Source organism: Peromyscus eremicus, chromosome 10, assembly GCF_949786415.1.
Source record: "Peromyscus eremicus chromosome 10, PerEre_H2_v1, whole genome shotgun sequence".
Classification (NCBI taxonomy): Eukaryota; Metazoa; Chordata; class Mammalia; order Rodentia; family Cricetidae; genus Peromyscus; species Peromyscus eremicus.
The window spans coordinates 23,834,697-23,854,596 of NC_081426.1; the positions used below are offsets into that span (position 1 = coordinate 23,834,697).

At 45.2% G+C, this 19,900-nt stretch overlaps 1 protein-coding gene across 4 annotated transcripts in view; it reads left to right on the forward strand.

The window, feature by feature from the left end:
- Nucleotides 1-19,900, forward strand: part of Nudcd3 (NudC domain containing 3) — a 101,424-nt gene that overhangs the window by 43,532 nt on the left and 37,992 nt on the right. For all 4 annotated transcript variants that reach the window (XR_009381815.1, XM_059275492.1, XM_059275493.1 and 1 more), the window contains exon 3: nucleotides 18,154-18,286. Coding sequence is in view for 3 of the 4 variants with exons in the window: in XM_059275492.1 (XP_059131475.1) it covers nucleotides 18,154-18,286 (133 nt within the window). In the remaining variant the exon portion in view is untranslated. The remainder of the gene's footprint in view (nucleotides 1-18,153; nucleotides 18,287-19,900) is intronic.

The following is a 19,900-nucleotide window of genomic DNA, read 5'->3' on the forward strand; positions in this document are numbered from 1 at the left end:
GCTGCGAACTCAGAGATCCGCCTGCCTCTGCCTCCCCAGTGCTGAGATTAAAGGCCTGTGCCACCATAGCCTGTCTGTATGATTATGTTTGATGGAATAGTCCTGCTAGTTGAAAAGGTAATAATAGTACAGGGACTACTAATTTGTATATGTATCAACAATCTGTGTTCATCAGTGATCCTCCTCCTCTGAAGTGCTGTTTTTAGGAATGTAATCACAATGAACTGTTAGGTTCACAATGAGTTAGACAGTCTGTCTGGTACCTTAATGTCAAATGTACACCAATGCAGTGTACAATGCAGCCACAACCCAGGAGCTGTTGGAAGGACCGATGGTCTGGTTTGGGGCTTTCCCACCAGCGTTCCCGTCCTGTGTATAGGTTGCTGGAGGATCTTATCCCATTTATATGCAAAAGACGACCAAATTGGCTAACTTGGGGCTTTATAAATAGTAGGACTGTTTCTCCAGCCTGTCTTCATTCTGCTCAGTGCTGAAATCTCCTGGCAGCCTGTAACTAAGGAGAATGGAAAAGTACTGTTTGCACAGCTTTCAGCTAGCCGACTTGAATGCTCCCGTGATGCCTTGTCACCAGGAGTCATACTACTGGTTGCTCTTTGAGGTGGTCAATTTCTTCCCAAGATGAGCTTTCAACAGTAACTCTCTGATCAGAATTCCAAAATGGCTACAGACAAAGCCCTTTTGTCACCGTGAGGCTGTGGTATTCTATTGCTAAGAACAGTAGCAATCCCAGGCTGTGTCAGGGCATCTGCTTGGATTTGAGTAGTCTGCTCGGTTTGATAGTGGTTGGCCCGGTGAAGTGTGCGGACTGTTAGGGCATGTGAGCCGTGTGCTGTTTCTGTAGTGCAGATGTTTGTTGTTTTCTCCTGCTTTCCTGATGAACACACCTAGGCCCAGAGAGCCAGGGCAAGTAGTACAAGGTCAGACTGCTGCCAGCGACTGGAGTGGGATTTTGACTCAAGTTTGTGTCTATAAGCACCAAGTGGTACTGCTATCCCTTTTATCTGAAGTTCTTCTAAGGTGGAACTTGCCTTCAGACTGACTTGTGAAACCTCTTCTCTGGCTTTTTACTTTCTTGTTAGGGAACACATGACTTCCCAACAAGAAAAAGAGAGGCACCCAAGAGACGGGGCTGTTGACTGCAGGGTCCCCAGAGGGGAGAGCAGGAGCTCTTTCTGGGACCACAGGACTTAACATGACTGATTGAAGTGTTTACCAGTTAATGCAATGTTGAATGTATGTAAGCGTTCAATTAGGAATCTGTTGAAGCAATTCTTCCCTTTATCAAAAAGATTTATATAGGATTCTTTTGACAGATACGTTTTTGGGGGGGACAGGGTGGTGGTGGTGTGGTCCTGGGAATTGAACCCAGGGCCTTGCACATACTAGTCAAGTACTCATTGAGCTACATCACCTTCTCTCTTATTTATGTTTTTGAGAATTTCATACACGAGTATACTGTGTATCATTTCTACCCCTCCTTCCTCCCTGCCAGTTCTTCCTGTTCCCCTCACTCTCTCTTGGTTTCTTGACCTCTTGTTTTTATTTTTATGCAGGCGTGTGTGCGTGCGCGTACACACACACACACACACACACACACACACACACACACATACACACACCACACACACTATTTAGTGTTGCTTGCATGAACGTGTTTAGGGTGGACCACTTAGGATTGAGAAACTCATTCCTGAAGAAAATGGATTCTCCTTCCCTTAGCAGCCATTGCCGGCCTGTAGTTCTTCATCTAGGAGTGGGGTCCTCTGAAATTTCTTCCATCCATGTCAGGATGACAACTGGCACTGTTGTTATGCAGGTCTTGTTTAGGCAGTCATACTGTTGAGGTTGCGTGGGTGCAGCTTCCCTGTCAAGTCTAGAAGATAGTATCTTGCAGTGGTCCCTAAAATCTTTTTGCCTTCTCTTCCTTGATGTTCCCTGAGCCTTAGGAGTAGGAGTTATCTTGCAGAAGTATCACTTGGGGCTAGGCACCCCGTGGTCACTTACTCTCTGCATTTTGAATAGTTATGGATCTCTGTAGTGGCCTCCATCTGCTGTAAAAGAAACATTTCATTGGAGGGGAGAGAGCCACTATGCTGATCTTCGGATTTAAGATAAGTATTTAGAGTACAGTCAGAAGTTATGTTGATTTAGGATGATGGCAGTAAGTTCCTAGAGTCTGTGATCTCTCTAGCTGAAGGTAGTTGACTAGGTTACAGCACTGGACATGAATTCCCTCCCCCCAAATAAGTGCCGTTGCACCATTGGGGATATCTGGCTGGACCAGTCATTGTGGTTTGCAGGCTTTACAGCTGGGGAGAACTACTCATTGCCCTTCGTCCTTGGCAGCTTGCATATCAGCATCTTCTGATACAGTGAGGGCTGTTCCTCAGGAAGGAAACTTTCCTGTTGGTACTGACTTGGTTCCTCCAAGTTCTGTGTCTGAAGTATGTGGTGTCTCCAACAATAGGGTCTTTCAAGTTCCGGAAGGCAACCAAGGGCAATGGTAATAGCCTATGTTGTTTCTACCCCCAAATAACTCAAAGAGATGTGTCTTCGGCCTGGCACTGGGTGTCTTGTTGGATAGTGTATGACTTCTGGGGGAGCATTATCACCCTGTGTAGTGTAACTTTGTTTAAAGTATGCATGTAGGTATTGTGAAGCTTATAAAATAATGTTTCTTTATGGCTTTTTCAAACGTCTTTAATGTTATTTATTTCTCCTCCCTTCCTCTCCCTCTGTATTACTCTCCCCACCCCTTTTTTCCTCTTTCATTATAATACCTGTGTCCTACTACCCCCTCACCCCATGGTCCCAGTCTATTGTCATGACTTGTGTGGTTATTCCAGGCTCTAAACTCAATTTTAAAGATTTGGAACTAGAATTCACAAATAAGAAAGAACATTAGTGTTTGTCTTTCAGGGTCTGGTTACCTCACTTAGTGTAATATTTTCTAGTTCCACCCATTTTCTTGCAAATTTTATGGTTTCATTTTTCTCCCTCCCTCCCTCCCTCCCTCCCTCCCTCCCTCCCTCCTCTCCTCCCTTCCTCCCTTCTTTCTTCCCTTCCTTTCTCCCTCCTTCCTTCACATCCATCCATCCATCCATCCATCCATCCATCCATCCATCCATCCATCCATCATCTATGTATCTGGGCAAGGTTTCTCTGTGCAACAGCTCTAGCTGTCCTGGAACTCAACCTCACAGAGGTCTACCTGCCTCTGCCTTGTGAGTGCTGGGATTAGAGGCGTCCCTACCTCTGCTTGCCGGTTTCATTTTCTTTCCCGAGCAGAGTTCTTTGTGTACATGTAACCACATTCTCATTATCCATTCATCAGGTGAGGACGTCTAAGCTGCCTCTATTACACATCTGGTAGGAATAAAGCAGCAGGAACATGGACAGAGCAAGATACCGCTACTGATTCTTTACTTCCTGAACCGGCTCAGCCTTTAGGTTGAGAACCTGAAGTTCCTAATCGTGCTACCCTTCATGTTGACCCGCGGCCATAAAATTATTTGGTTGCTACTTCATAATTGTAATTTTGCTATTGTTATGAGTCATATTGTAAATATCTGATATGCAGGGTATCTAATAAGTGACCTTCAAAAAGGAGTCACACCCACAGGTTGAGAGCTTCTGCTATAGAAGGATGTGGAGTCCTTGAGGCGTATGCCGATAGATCTGCTTGAGCGTTCTCCATGTGATGTCCATAGGGCTGCACCATTTGTAATCCCACCAGCAGCGACACCAGCAGCCACTGGGGCTCCCTCCCCACACTCTGGCCAGCGTTGTTGTTGCCTGTTTTCTTGACCATAGCCATTTTACAAGGGTAAGATGAAATCTCAAAGGAGTGTTAATTTACGTTTATCTAATTGCTAAGGATGTTGAGTGCTTGTATTTCTTAGCCAATTTTTTTGATTCTGAGTTTTTAATATATTCTGGATATTAATCCTCCATCAGATATATAGCTGACAGAGGTTCTCTCCGACTCTTGGCTTCCTCTACATTTAATGGATCCTTTCCTTTGCTGTACAGAAGTTTTTTGTTGTTGTTCTTTTGTTTTTGTCAGTTGTTGGTGACTTGACTGACCCTCCCCGAAGCCCTTTACTGTCTCTATCCTGCAGGGTTCTGCCTTCGTTCTCTTCTCTCAAGTTCAGTATTTCAAGTTTCACGTTGAGGTTTTGGGTTTATTTGGGATTTTTTGTTTGTTTTATTTTGCAACACAGGGTTCTTCTATGTGGCCGTGATTATCCTGGAACTCACTCTGTAGACCAGGCTGGCCTTGAACTCACAGAAATCTAACTGCCTTCCAAGGTGTGTGTCACCACTGCTTGGCTTTTTTTTTCCCCCCTCCAAGACAGGGCCTCACTCTGTAACTCTGGTTTCTAGTTGTCCTGGAACTCACTGCCTCTGCCTCCCAAGTGCTGAGATTAATGGTCAGAGGACAAGTTGTGGGAATCAGCTCTCTGCTTTCACATTGAGGTCCCAGGGATCCAACTCAGGTTGTCCAGCTTGGTGGCAAGTGCCTTTACCTGCTGAGCCATCTTACTGGTTAATAATAAAGATATAAAAAAAGAAATGTCTTTGTATTAGAGTTTTGTGTTTTAACCAAATTATTATTGTAGAAGTATCAATATGTAAAAAATTCCTAAAGCAAAAAAGGTACATTGAGGTTTGTAGTTAAATACTTTTCATAAAAATTTAGTGTATCTTGTTTGTAAGTCAAGAACAAAATGCAGTGTCTGACCTTCCTGTTCACTCACCGCTCCTTGACTCGTCCCAAGCAACTGCTAGGCCCAGGAGCTGCAATCAGGTGACTGCCTGTACAGACGTGCTATTTTGTTTATTTTTCCTTTCCTATGTTTAGGTACACAAACACTTGCTGTTGTGCTGTAGCTGTCTGTAGTGTAGATTTGTATCCTGGGAGCATCGAGCTCTGTCATTAAGCACAGGTGTGTGGTCGTGGCTACCGTCTTGATCTGTGTAACTAGGTGTATAAAGTTTTTTTCTGTTGCTGTGATAAAATACCATGACCAAAAGCAACTTACAGAAGTTTGACTTACAGTTGCAGAGGGTTAGAATTCCTAGTGGAGGGAAGACTCAGAAGCGGGAGCAGGAAGCTGACAGATCACAGCTCTAAGCACAGAGGAGCTGAATCAGTGGATTGCGACCCCTTGAGGGAGTGGACTGGCCTTTTCACAGGGTCGCCTAAGAGCCTCAGAAGACACAGATATTTACATTATTATTCATAACAGTAGCAAAATTATAGTTATGTAGTAGCACTGAAATAACTTGATGGTTGGGGTTATTACAACACGAGGAACTGTATTAAAGGGTCACAGCTTTAGGAAGGCTGAGCATCACTGGGCTAGAGTATTTGTTGCTGAGTGTCTTGTGATGGTATTAATGCCATCTTTAGGGCTTGGGCAGTTCTCCCTTCCCCCACCCAGAAGTCCTATTTGTTGTGTGAGGGGTGCAGGTGTTATGCATCTGCATGTGAAGGTCAGAGGTCAACATCAATCAGAGGCTTTCTCAGTTATTCTATACCTTCCTTTTTGAGACAGGGTTTTTCACTGAATCTCACTGAGTCAGTAGACTGGCTGACCAGCAAGCCCTAGGAATCTTGCTGTCTCGGCCTCTCAGTGTTGGGATGACAGTTGTGACCACTTTTTCTGCCGTTTTGTTTTGTTTTGTTTTGTTTGTTTTGTTTGTTTTGTTTTTGTTTTTTGAGACGGGCTTTCTCTGTGTAGCTTTGCAACTTTCCTGGAACTCACTCTGTAGCCCAGGTTGGCCTTGAACTCACAGAGATCCGCCTGGCTCTGCCTCCCGAGTGCTGGGACTAAAGGTGTGCACCACCGCCGCCCGGCCCTTTTTCTGCCTTTTTATGTGGGTGCTTTTTATGTAGCTGTCTGAACTCAGGTCCTCATGCTTGCATGGTAAACACTTAACTGATTGAACTATCGCCTTAGCCCCAGAGTCTTGTCTTTACACACCCTTCCTTGTCCCAAGGCCTGGGACACTTGAGTTGGGGGGAGGGGACCGTCAAGGATTGGAGGAAACAAAACTTGTTTTGTTTGGGTGCCTTTTCAGAAAGAAGGGAGCGAAGGGCTGTTTTACTGTTTTGGTGGCACTGGGAGTAGTTAACCAGGCAGTGATGTGAGGTTGCAAAGTGGCAGGTGGGATGTGAGCTTGCAGCCACTGCGTCTCCTCATTCCAGAGGCAACCATTGTGAAGGAAAGCAGAAAGACTTCCTCTTGGTTAGAATGGGAGTTGAGTTTGATGAAGGCTTGAAGAGAAGAGGAGAGTGACAGGACCCAGGACAAATGGGGAAGGCTTTGCGGCTGCCTTCCATCCTTAGCTCTGATCGTCCGTCCCTGGCTCCGCCTTCTGTCCTTTACCCCAAGGGATTCTTATAGCCTCTGGCTTCTGCCCTCTTTAGGCTAGTGCCCGCAAACACTTGCATGGTCTACTCTAGTGCCCGCAAACACTTGCATGGTCTACTCTAGTGCCCGCAAACACTTGCATGGTCTACTCTTTTTGGCATTCCATAGTCCATTCTCCACATTGTAAGGATTGTGTCCTTAATTACGTCACCAGCCTGCAACATCATCCCAGCCTAAAAAGCAGGCGTGTCCTCTGTGCCCCCTCTCTTTCTGTATCGCCTCTCCTTCTGTATTCTCCCTCCTCCGTGCAGTCTCTTTCTCCCCCATCTCTCTCCCCCTCCCCCCACCCTCTCCCTCTCCCTCTCCCCCTTGGCTCGTGATTCTTCCACAGACCGCGGCATCCAGTGGTCTCTTCCGGCATGGGCACCTCGAGCGGCGGCCAGGCACAAGCGCTGCCGTCTGACCAACACACATGGCAGCTGTATGATGGCCTTTTATTTATTTACTTCTCCTTATTTGAGACTAATTATGTAGTTTGGGCTGGTTGTTAAGCTCACAGTTCTCCTGCCTTAGCCTCCCAGATGCAGACATGTGTCCCTGTGCCTGGCTTGACCTTTTAAAACAATCAAATGATGTCAGTCCCTGTTCTAACCTTGCAATACCTTCTGACCACTTTGTAAAGTTCTGAGCTCTTGTTTTAGAATACCCGATTCTGTTTTGTCTGGTGATAGACAGATGCCTTCCTAGTCTTGGGCATTTGAAAACTTGGTCCCTAGTTGTGGTACTGTTTGAATAGGATTAGGAAGTGTGGCCTTGCTGGAAGAAGTATGTCACTGGGGATGGACTGAGGTTTCGGAAGCCTTTGCCCTGTCCAGTTCCCTCTCTGTGCTTGCTATTTACGGCTGAAGATGTGAGCTCTCAGCTGTCCTGCTTCTGTGCTTCCCCACTGTGATGGTGGTGGTGGTGAACTCTTATTCTTATGGAACCATGAACCCAATAAAAACCCTCCAGGCTGGGTGGGGTGGGCAGAGGCAGGTGGATCTATGTAAGCTTGAGGCCAGCCTGGGCTACAGAGTGAGTTCCAGGACAGCCAGGGCTACACAGAGAAACCCTATCTCAAAACAAACAACAACAACAACAAAAACATCACAAAACAAAAACAACAACAAACACCTTACTTCTGTAAGTTGCCTTGGTCATGGTGTTTCATCACAACAATAGAAGAGAAATTAATACAGTGGTATTGATGGTCCACATTAGTAAGAGTATTAGGAATGGTGTCTCACACATAACCGGTGCTGATGAAAGAGAGCTCCTGATACGACAAAATCTTAAAAATATTACCACTTAACGAGTTGGGGGTCATTGTTGGCCTCGTTTTAAAGATGAGAAAACAGGCTTTGGGGAAACTGAGGCCAATGCTGAAGTTCAGGCTCTGAGCCTGTGTGAACCCCATAGCCTGAATGGTTCTGGCTATAGACTTGAACTTCCTCCTCCTTCCTGATTACTAGGGTACATTTGTCAAAACCAGTTACCATCTACACCGTACACTACTACTGACCAGAGCACAGCCATATTTGGATCCTTCTGGTCTCCCTACTAGTTAGCCATCTTTTTTATTGCAGGATTGGGTTGGGTCCAGGATCTACCTTACTCTTAGGCATCAGGTCTCATCTCCTTCAGCTTGTGGCAAGTTCTGTCTTTCTGGTTTTCATGACTGTGGCAATGTTGAAGAGGTCAGCTGTGTTGTGGGACCTTCCTGACTTGGATTTGGTGCTTTCTTGTGTTTAAGAGGGCAATGGATTTAGGAAGAAAAGGGAAGCGGGCCTGACTTTTCTACTACATCTGTTCTCAGTTCATTAGAGCCCCTGGGCCTGTCCCTTCACATCACAGTCATGAGTTAATCAACCTCTGAAGAGGATAACGGTGTTACAGGAATTTGTGGACATGTTAAAACCTACCAGTGTCTAGTAAACCTATTGGGGCAGATATTTCAGCATTACACAGCTGCTGTTTTCTTGAGGTTCTTCCCTCCCCGCCAGCTCTTCCAGCATTATTATTCTGATACTCTAATTGCTATTTCTCACTCCTCTCATTTCCTCCGGCATTTATTGGGGATTCAGTATAAGGAAGAACGGTGTTTTCCCCTTCATTTAGTCTATTCGGCTATTTCTGTCCGCATGGCTTCTTGTGTTTGTTCCATTCTTTGCATTTGTATTCAGTGCTGTTACCTGCCGTACTGCCCACCCTCTTCCAGCTCTGGCTCGTGTAGGCTCTCAGGGGAGCTCCTGGTGCTCTTTTGACATCCCTAGACTCTCTCTTTTAAACTCATTTAAAACATTTATTTATATGCATTGGTGTTTTGCCAATGCTCATTGTCTGCATGAAGGTGTCAGATCCACTGGAACTTGAAGTTACAGACAGTTGTGAGCTGCCATGTGGGTGCTGGGAATTGATTCTGGGTCCTTTGGAAGGGCAGTCAGTGCTCTTAACTGCTGAGCCGTCTCTCCAGCTCCCCTACCACCACTCCACCCCATACTCTTATTTATTTCCAGCTTTTTTTTTTTTTTTTTTTAGTCTCTGGCACAAAATGTAAATGTTCTGGACTTACCCATGTCTTCTGTGTTTCAATCCTAAAATCTTCAAATTTCATTTTATTAGGGAACAATATTGAGAAACCAAGATGTAGGCATTCACAAGGCCCATTGCTTCTGCTTTATTCTAGGCCCTGTATATGGGCCACCAAGGACATGGGTATGCTTACTGTCCTGTTGCACAGTGCCTTTGCCGAGTGGGTTGCTGCTGGCCACAGAATCCTGTGTCTTCTCTTTCACAGTTGGTATGGATATGAGCCTCAGTTTCCTACCTCTTCTGCCTTGGCCTGGGATCACTTGCTCACTGTGTTCTTTCATGCTCTGGGGCTTTGCTGTCCTGCTTGTAGTTGCTGTTTACCTCTCTCCACTGGCCAGTAGATGGTCTCCGGTGTTTCCTTTCCCCTACCATGGTGTAGCAGGAACTGCAGTTTTGTGTGAGGTTTTCATACTGACTATGGCTGTGACCTGCAGTCACAGTGAGAAATGCATATTACAGGCTCCCAGCTGCATACACACTTGCATAGTGGCAGTTTGGAGAAACCGCTTGCTCTGCCGGTATAGTGTGTCTTCATACTTTGACTCCGTTTTGTTCTGTTCTGTACCGCTGGATAGGTGTTATATATACAAAATGGTATCCTGGAGTATACGTTTACATTCTCCAGTAGTGTCTGAAGACTGTAGTCTTCTTGCTGTAATTTTCTTACACTGAGGCTGAGGTCCGGATTAAGACTGGGTGGGGATAATTCAGAATTAGTGAAACCCAAAAGTTATGTTTTGAGGGGAAGAATTGATGGCTGTTGGAAGTTGCTACCCATTGGAGCACTGGTGGCTCTTTGGAGAAGTGTTTGTTGTCTATGGCTTTGAGAACAGGCCTATTCTGATAAGGGGAGGATGCTGGGATGGAGGTGGGGTGTTGCTGAAGGGGCTTGGATCCCTGTTGCATTTCCCTTCTCTTGGCTAGGGGTAGACTGCAGATACCTGAACCTTTTGTGTTTTCTCCTTTTAATGAATTTTAAAAACTTAAAAAAAATGGTTATATGTGTGAACGTTTTGCCTGCTTATATGTCTATACATTGCCTGTATGCCTGATGCCCTTGGAGGCCAGAAGAGGGTGTTGGATCCCTTGGGACTGGAGTTGGAGTGTGAGCTGCCATGTGGGTGCTGAGAATCAAACCCAGGTTATCTGTAAAAGCAGCCAGTGTGTTCTTAACTGCTGAGCACCATCTCTCCAGCCACACATTTGAAAATCTTAAAAAAAAATTTCAGAGAGAGAGAGTGTGTGTGTGTGTGTGTGTGTGTGTGTCTGTGTGTGTGTGTGAGTGATGTGTGATGTGTGGAAGGGGCCTTTAGGGGTGTCAGGAACAATTGTGGAGTCAGCTCTTTCTCTCTACCCTTACATGGGTCCCCAGGATTGAACTCAGGTCATCAGGTGCTAACCCCTGAACCATCGTGCTAACCCCTTCTGAGGCTATTTTTGAGAAATTGACATGGGGAGTCCATAGTCTTGAATAGTGTGAATAGTGAAGGTGACTTGGCTTAATCATTTCTCATTTGGGACTTTTTTTTTTTCTTTTTTGAGGGAATTGAAGTAAAAAGCTAGTCAATGTTTCTGATTTTGCTTGTATAGGAAAAGAAAGTTGAATCAGAGGCTGATGTGCTTATATAATTCAGAGTGAGTATTTAGGGGGAATAGATTATCTAATATTTAAAAAATATTTATGCTTCTAAAAAATGAATACCCTCTTTTCTTTGTTAAATTAACATAATTTAAGAAAAAGTCACTATACAGGCTTCTATTTTTTGCTAATTAAAATAGTTTTGTAGTGAATATTAATTTTGTTGATATTGATTGGCCAACTGATGTATGTTTTGAAATATATTCCCTAAATTTTCATGTTAGTCTTATGAATTATTCATGAGTATATTATGAGTGATCACATATATGTTGCTTTATTTATTTTAGATTAAATACAGACTCATGTAGTGTTTTTTGTTTGTTTGTTTGTTTGTTTGTTTGTTTTTAACCTAGCTTAAAATGGGCTCAGCCAGACTAAAGATGGCACACCACAGGTCAACAAAGGCAGAAGTTGATTTTTACACAATGTGTGTGTGATGTGTGTGTGAATGCAGGTGCGCATGTGTGATGGCACATGTGTGATGACACACACATGTGGAGGTCAGAGAACACCCTCCGTGGTCTCTTGTTCACCACTAACTACATACACTAGGCTAGGAGCGCATGAGAGTCGGAGAATTCTCTCTCCCGTTTCTACCTCCCAGCTTAGCATAGGCCCACAGGGACTGCAGGTGTGTGCTGCTGTATCTGACTGTACATCTGAGGATCTGAACTCAGGCCCCCAGGTTTGCATGGCCAGGGCTGTATCCACTCTGCCATTTTGCCCACCTGATGTTGATTCTTCAAAAAGAAAATTAAAATTGAGAATCTTCTGGCAAAACAGGTTTCACATGCATACACACCTAAACACACATGAAAATACACACACACACACACACACACACACACACACACACACACATGGTTTGATGTTTCTTTAGTTCTCGAGGAGGGAAGGAGTTTTGAGGATAGAAGAGCTGATGTGAAAGGAAAGATTGATGTTATTTGATTATATTAAAATGAAGAGTTGTGTTTACACATTTTTGTAGCATGAATGCAACTTACCGACTAGGAAGGTGTTTATAAACTGTGAAGCCATCAATGAATCCTTATCAAAATATATAGAGATGCATAAAGCGAGGAAATGGCAAACAATAACAGCAAAGATGGAGCTAGAATTTTGTTTGTTTGTTTTTAGAGGCAGGGTTTCTCTGTGTAGCTCTGGAGCCTGTCCTGGAGTACACTCTGTAGACCAGGCTGGTCTTTAACTCACAGAGATCTGCCTGCCTCTCCCTCCCAGTGCTGGGATTAAAGATGTGTGCCACCACTGTCCTGCTGGAGCTAGAATCTTATAGAGGATGTAAGTGGCCAGTAAGCATAATGAAGAGCTGTTCTGCAGGAAAATCTGAGTTAAGACTATACTGAGAAGCTACTGTTTATTGTAGTTGCAAGGTTTTACTGTCTGATAGAATGATACATGGATGCTGTGGGTTTTTGAAGCATTACCCACATTGCTAGTTAGGGTGAAATAGGACAGTCAATCACCTGAAAAACAGTTAAGCATTCTCTCTTAAGGTTGGACTTGACACCTTTGAACACTGTTCCATTCTCTCTCTCACACATGCATATGCAATACAAATTCTTCAGAGTTTCAAATTCACAGAAAGGAAAGAGTAGCATAATGAGCGCCCATGAAACTTTTACCCTGCTTCATCACTTTAGCGGAGTGTCAGTGAATTTTATTGATAGGTCTCCTGAGTCTCATAATTTCCCTTCCCTGTTTTCATCCCATCCCACAGAAACATGGAGCATTGTTCAGTATAGTTTCCAGATCCAGGACTGGCTGGCTGGTTGTGTTCTCTCTATTGAGAACTCCGGGTGGCTGCCTTTAATAGGTCTTCCCAGTAAACTTCTGCTGGATGTTTGAGTGCCCGATTTGATGATGTTTTACTATTTGTCTATCTTTCCATCCATTTCTTTCATTTTTCCCCTTTACTTTTACTTATTATATCCTTAATAAATTCACTCATTCAAACCAAAAGTATTGCTATTGTAGATCATCTTCCAGACTGTTCAGAACAGCCCATGGCAGGCTCTTTTCTTCTTTTTTAAATTTTATTTTATATGTATGTGTGTTTCTCCTGCATATATGTCTGTGCAGTACTTGTGTTCCTGATACTTGTGGAGGCCAGAAGAGGTTATCAGATTCTCTGGAATTAGAGTTATAGAAGTTGTTAGCCACCATGTCGGTGCTGGGAATTGAACACAGGAAGGGAAGCAGGGTTAGGGCCTGGCAGGCATGAGTATAAGGACTCCAGAGCATGACAGTGCACCATTTTTCTAACAGTGTCTGGTTTATAAAGTGTCAGCAATGAGGAAAAGTTACTGGATTTCCACCAGTTAGAAAGGACTTTGGTAAATCGAGGTTAAACTTAGCACAGCCAGGGAAGAGTTGACAAGGAAGAGTCCTTTACAGAAGCAGGAGGAGTGGGAACGAGGACTCATCTGGAAGAGCTTGCTGAAGCCACAGAGAGCCCAGAGAGTTGTTGAGACCCACACAGTCACAGTGGCTTGGTAGAAGATAGATAGATAGATAGATAGATAGATAGATAGATAGGAGTTGTTGAGGCCCACACAGTCACAGTGGCTTGGTAGAAGATAGATAGATAGATAGATAGATAGATAGATAGATAGATAGATAGATAGATATAGAGACAGAGACAGAGAGAGACAGAGGCACACACACACACAGACAGACACACACACACACACACACACACACACACACACACACACAGTTCAAAGTTGGAGAGAATGGCTACCTTCTACTGACCGCCTCATACCCATGGCATGCCCATGCCACAGATATGCCCCACGTGTGTATGTATCACATAGGTACAGTGTGTGTGCATACACTCTGTCTCAGCCTGTTCAGGCTGCTATAGCAAAATGCCATAGTCTGTGGTTTATAACAACAGGCACCTGTTTCTCAGTTTCAGACGCTGGAAGTTTAGTATCCAGTTGTTGGCAGGTTCTGTGTCTGATGGGCATGCTCCTCATACACAATGCGTTCTGTGTCTTCACATGGTGAAAAAGTAAGGGGTCTCTTTGAGGGTTTTTTGATAATGACATTAGCCATTTTATTCATTGCACTGAATCCCTTTCACTAGACTTTCCAAACCCCACTTTCTGATGCTGTTGTGGTGAGGCTTGGACAGGACACATGAATTTTGGAAGGACACAGATTTTCAGACCATAGCACACATATGTACACTGCATATACATATGATTCCTCTCCTGATGACTCAGTGGACAGTGGAGGCCATAGGAGGGTGGTGAGGTGTGATTCATCATATCTAGGTTGACTAAGGCTGACAAGGATGGTGGACATTGTCACCCATGCACAGTGTCAGTGATTTTTGCATCACATTATGCAGGATCACAGTGAGTGTTTATAGTGTGGACAGGATTGATTGCAAGAGGTATGAAAGAACGGCTCACTTAGGGGAGAGGGATGTCCTGGCAGCACTAAGCTCCACCTCTGCTCTGGTTATGACCTTGGGAAGCCAACCCTCTATTTCTTTCCCATCATGTAGCAAATTCCTACTGTATTCACACTTTCTCTGGGAAAGAAATAGTGGGCAGAGCATATAACCTATTGATTTAAAATCTTAAAAAAGCCCCTAACACTGAAAAATAGTAAGCGGAAGCAAAGAGGTCTGTTTGTTTTGAGTGACAGGGCTTCAGGCTGGCAAAGTAGGTTGGGCTCCTGCCCATGCATGAGTCTTGTTCCTGTTCCCTGAGATGATGCTGGTTCCTGGTCACAATACCAGCCATGCCCACTTATTGCAGGTGAGTCTGTTTTCCCAGTATGCCCCACTTTGTGGTGTCTAGGCCTGCTGGGAAGGCTTTAGCAATCAAAACTGCTGTGTCTTCAAGGAGACTTAGAGCTTGTGGCCCATAGTACCCGGCAGGATGTGGGGCCTGCTCTGTGTTTTCTTTTACTCTGTCCAGAGCCTTCTTCCCTTGCTCGGCAGGAGCAGAGTGGGAGCTGCAGTGAGGCCTGCCTGCTGACTCACCGCCTCACTCCTACCCTGCTGCTGAAGCACTGCTGCTCATCCCTTCCCCCGCCTCCTGCCCCCCCCCCCCCCCAGCCTACAGCTGCAGGGGTGGCCTTGGAGTTGCTGGGTGGGGCTCAGAGCCACCTGCACTTGACAGGACACATATTTTTATATACTGTCGGCTGGAAATAATCAACTTTATTTAAAGAGAATGTAGATTCAGGGTGCTAAAAAAAGCAATCAGCGACTTGCTAGGGCTGTTTTAGGAGCAATTTTCCTGCCTACTGTAGATGGAGGCTGTGAGGCCTATGCCGGGGACCAGGGGTCTACTGGAAGGTCATAGTGGGAAGATAAACCGGCAGGTCCCAGGCAACAAATAGAGAGCCTCTAATGGGAATGCAGAGCTTTGGGGGGCCTAATATGGGGTCAGGCTGAGACCGGCAGTTACCTCCCTGAAGAAGTGAGCCCACATGCCATACTGATGTATGCATGAGGATCTGATATGTTGAAACAGCTATCCAGGGCCTTTTCCCTAGTACAGACTCTTCTCCCACCTTTTGAGAAGTCTTTGTGATTATTCCCAGATCTCTGCCAAGTACTAGGGCCATTTTGTTTTTATTTAATTTTATGTGGGATGGCTTTTATTTATGTTTTCATATTCTTATTTTTTAAAGTTTTTTTTTTCTTTTTCTTTAAATGTGTGCTAGTGTTTTGCCTTTGTGTGCCTACAGAGGTCAGAAGACCAAGATCCCCTGGAACTTGGAGTCACAGATGGTTATGAGCCACCATGTGGGTATCAGTTGCTCTGTAAGAGCAATAAATGCTCTTAAACCACTGACCCATGTCTCTAGTCCTTGTTTTTCCTAGTTTTGTCTATTTTTACATGGTAACATGGATAGGGTTGTCAGTGGAGAGAGCTCTCTTTTTCTACTTCCCAGCTGTAGAGGTAGCCACTGTTACCCTGTTTTTTTTCAGAGATCCCACCCCATATTCATGTGTGTCCATGCCCGTGGACGCCCAGTACTGTCACTGGGTCTCATATGGGAGAGCCTTGTGGAAGCTTGATGGCTAGGCAGTACTTCTTCCTGTTCCTGCGTTCTCTGTAGTCCATTCCAGGGGACTTTAGGGGCCGGACTGGGGCTTGGGGCAATTGCTGGCCCTGGGATGACCACTGAATCCTGGGGCCACAGGTACATTCTGCCATGCTTGTTACAATAACTGTTTTTCTCTTGGTTGTTAAAATATTTGCATATGGTAGGGGATTTGAATATTACCTAAGGGAACAAAAAGGTCCAGACTCTCTTACCACACAAGTCAAACCTGCTTGGGCATGTGTGTTCATTTCCTCTTCTGAAAGTTGAGGCCATCCACATAGAGAAGTTACACGTCTTTCCCCTTCAGTCTGCTGTTGTGTTAAAAGCTTTCCCATTCCACAGTCTTTGGAGTGCTGGACCTGTTCTATGCATGCTCTTCATTTCGGTGCCTTCCTCTTGCTCTGTTCGGTCCAGTCATGGAGCCAGGTGTGTTTTCTCTGTGCTGCACAGTGCCTCCCTAGACGTTCAAGTCCGTGTCCGTGCTGATTGTCAGTGCCTGGTCTCACAGTGCTGGGTGCTAAAGTTGCTCGTTTCTCAGCTCTCTGCTTGTGTTACCACATGAGTACTGTGACTTGATGCCTAAGTCAGACACTCATTCTCCCAACTCTGTGACTAAAAACTGAGATCAAGTGTGGTCGGGCTCACTCCTGAAGGCTGTTGGGAAGGATCCTTCTGGCCTTCCAGCTTTGGACAGAGGCCCACAGTTCTTGCCCCACCGTTCTAGCCTCTGCCTGTCCCTCATGGCTGCCTTTACATCTTTTTCCTGGATCAGTCTGTGTCCAGAGTCTCCCCTTTAAGAACAGTGGTCATGATGAGTTAAAGCCCACCTTAATGACCTGATTGTAACTGAATCATTTCTGAGACCTCAGGGTTAAGACTCAAGGATATCATTTGGGAGGACACAAATCATCTCTCAACAGCTTCCTGTTACCTGGCCCAGAGAATTCAGGCCATGTTGGAGACCACGTCTCTTGACTGTATGGAGACATGGTACACATACAGTGGGTAAAGACAATCGTGTTTTAGAACTTGAGTGAGAAAAGGTGTGTCTGTCCTCTTCCCTGATCCTGGTCTTGTTTCTGTATCAGGACGGATGCAGGCACTTGCAGCCTTGTGCTTTCTGGAGTGAGTGGAAGGACATGCACACCTTATAGTGTGTGGAGCTCCCGGCCTGCCAGTTTGTCAGCTGACAAAGCTTTTGTCTGTGAATTAGATCCTCAACTCATTTAGTGAACTTGTGAGTCTGAACTTATCTTTAAAAGGCATTTCTTTGGTTAACATGGTAAATTTTGTGACAGATTTTGTATCTTATCTTTAACACCTGCTTCCTGGCTAGACCGTTTTGTCCATGTGCCGGGTTTGTAATGAAGGTATGTAATAGGATTTGGTCGACTAGGTTTTTTAGACCATCTCATTAAATGGATTGCTTACCTCTTACTAATGATGTGCACAGTTAAATGCAGTCCTTTGGGCTTTGATTTACTTACTGGAGGAAAGAGAGGCTTAGTGTTGATTGAAGTCAAGCAGCTGCAGGATAGAGGTTTTTGAAAAGTTCTTCCAGCAGTTCATCATCACACCCAGCGCTCATGAGCCAGATTTTCTTAACCAAGGTGGCTGCCTGCTTAACAGGCCTGGTTCTGAACTGGCAGCAAGCAGAACTGTGATTTCCTGGGAGATCACATGGGAGTGTCACAAAGGAAATTGCCCCAAAGAGGGACCTTCACAGATGCAGAAAGCAAGTAAGTGTAGAGGGAATCTTAGAAGGTCTTATTAGTAAAATCAAACCCAGGCAGGTATTGGGGTGAAATGCTGGATGGTCAGAGAGACAGAACAAGCCACAGCTAACCTCACCTGGCCAACTTCTCAGCTGGTCTTGTTCGTCAGACTGGAAGCCTCTGTGTCCTCATATCCGAATGGATCTCAGCTGAACTGTGCTGCTAAAAGCCTGAAAGCTTAACCAGCCAAATGCTTCCAGTTTCTGGTCCTCACGCCTTATATACCTTTCTGCTTTCTACCATCACTCCCTGGGATTAAAGGCTCGCTTTCTGGGATTAAAGGCGTGAGTCACCATGCTTGGCTGTATCCTTGAAACATGGATTTCTGCCTCTGGAATGCTAGGATTAAAAGCATGTGCTACCACTGCCTAACCTCTGTTTAATGTTGTGGCTGCTCTGTCTCTGACCCCAGATAAGTTTATTAGCGTGCACAATATTTTGGGGAACACAATACCACCACAAGTAAGCTTTTTTTTTTTCTTTTTTCTTTTTTTTTGTTTTGAGACTTGTGTTGACCCCTCCCTGGGGCATAGGAGTAACACCTGTGACGCTGCTTTGGGACTTCTCTGCTTGGATTTGCTGAGCTTCATCTCACTTTCCTGTTCTTTCTCAGGATTCAAGAGCAGTTCCAGAAAAATCCGGACAGTTACAATGGTGCCATCCGGGAGAACTACATCTGGTCCCAAGACTACACTGACCTGGAGGTCAGGGTGCCGGTGCCCAAGCATGTGGTGAAGGGGAAGCAGGTAACAGGCTGGGGCAGGCGGAGCCACAGCCAGCCTGAGCTCCAGGGGTGGAGCCGGCCTGACTGCAAGAGAGTTAGGGAGGATTGGTTTTGGGGTCTGAGGCCTTGTCCCCCAGGGGGTGGTTGCCTTTGCTGTCCTTGCCTGTGAGCCTTTTCCACCTGGTCTTCAAGTTTCCCTGGAGACAGTGAGCCCTGGTCTTAGTCTGAGCAGCCATAAGCTGGAGAAAAGCCCACATGGTTGATGTCTTAGCCTCTTAATAACGACACAGGCACTCTCAGGGCCTCCTTGTAGACAACTAGCCTCCTGATTTTCAAGAGCAGATCCAGACATTACCTTGACAGAGTCTGCCTTCAGCCTCCCTAAGCAAACTCCAGTTAGCTGACCTCCAGTGGGGACTAAGGTGCCTTGCCGTAGTGACTGTCTTGTCTGTGTACTGCCCTGCAGCCCAGTGTTCCACACGGAATGGGGCAGCAGAGCATCCTTGTGTACTTTGGAGGTGAATAAATACCTGAAGAGAGAAGAGGAGAGTGTGAGTTTGTGTGGGTGCTCTTGACACTGAAACTGTCCAAGACAGTGAAAGGACAACACAGGAAGGAAGGACAGGCATTCCTTACTGTCCATTAACATTTCCTTGTCTCCGAGTGTTGCTGGTTTCACATAGACATGTGTTGAGAGCAAGCTTTCCTGTTGACAAGCCTCTTTCTTTGCTAATGTTGGCTAGAGATCACCAGAGGACATCCCATTTCTGTGAGGTCCATTGATGTGGTGTTACCTGATGTACCTTGTCTGTGCTCAGGCTCATTGGCACCTCAGGGTGCCAATGGAAAGACATCCTACTTCCTCATGCTCTTTTCTTCAGGCACAGAACTCCCTGTGCGCCCCCCCCCCCCCATTGTGTCAGATCATGTATGTACCCATTGCAGTTCCAGCAGTCCTGAGGGAGAGCAAAGAAGTCAGGGTGGGGAGGTGACTCCTGGGGGAGATCTTGCACTTGCTGTGTAAGCCTGAGTACCTGAGTACAAGTCTATGAAAAAGCTTGCTGGTGCTACAGAGTCCTAATATGTGGAGGATGGATGCAGGAGGATTGCTGGGGCTTGCTGGCCTACCAGCCTACCCCTTCTGTTTAGTGAGAGGCCCTGTTTCTAAGGAATAGGGCAAAGAGTGATAGAGTAGGACACCTGCCCTTTTCCTGTGGCCTCTCTGTGCATGGATGGCATTACCACACACACCACACATACACGTATCAATCTAGGCTACAGTGACTAACTAAATGAGGGTCTTGACTTACGTCCTGTGGTTCTTCCACAGGGCAGGGGCTATGTCAGGTATGTATAGCTGATATTACCAACTTAGGTGGGTTTCTGAGGTTTAAAACTAAACTTAGGCTTAGTTCATAATTTTTTACAGGGAGAAAGATGTTTATTTAGGAAACCATGGCAAAAATAACATTATTGTAGATTGTTATAAATAATCAGGATTCACTTAAAATAATCTTAGGTAACAGATCTAAATAGGATATTACAGAATTGAATTAACATTGTAATAAAGTTTGGCATGTGTCAGAAACTTTCCTTATTTTAATCTTCAAGAGAACGTGAAATATACACAGCAATT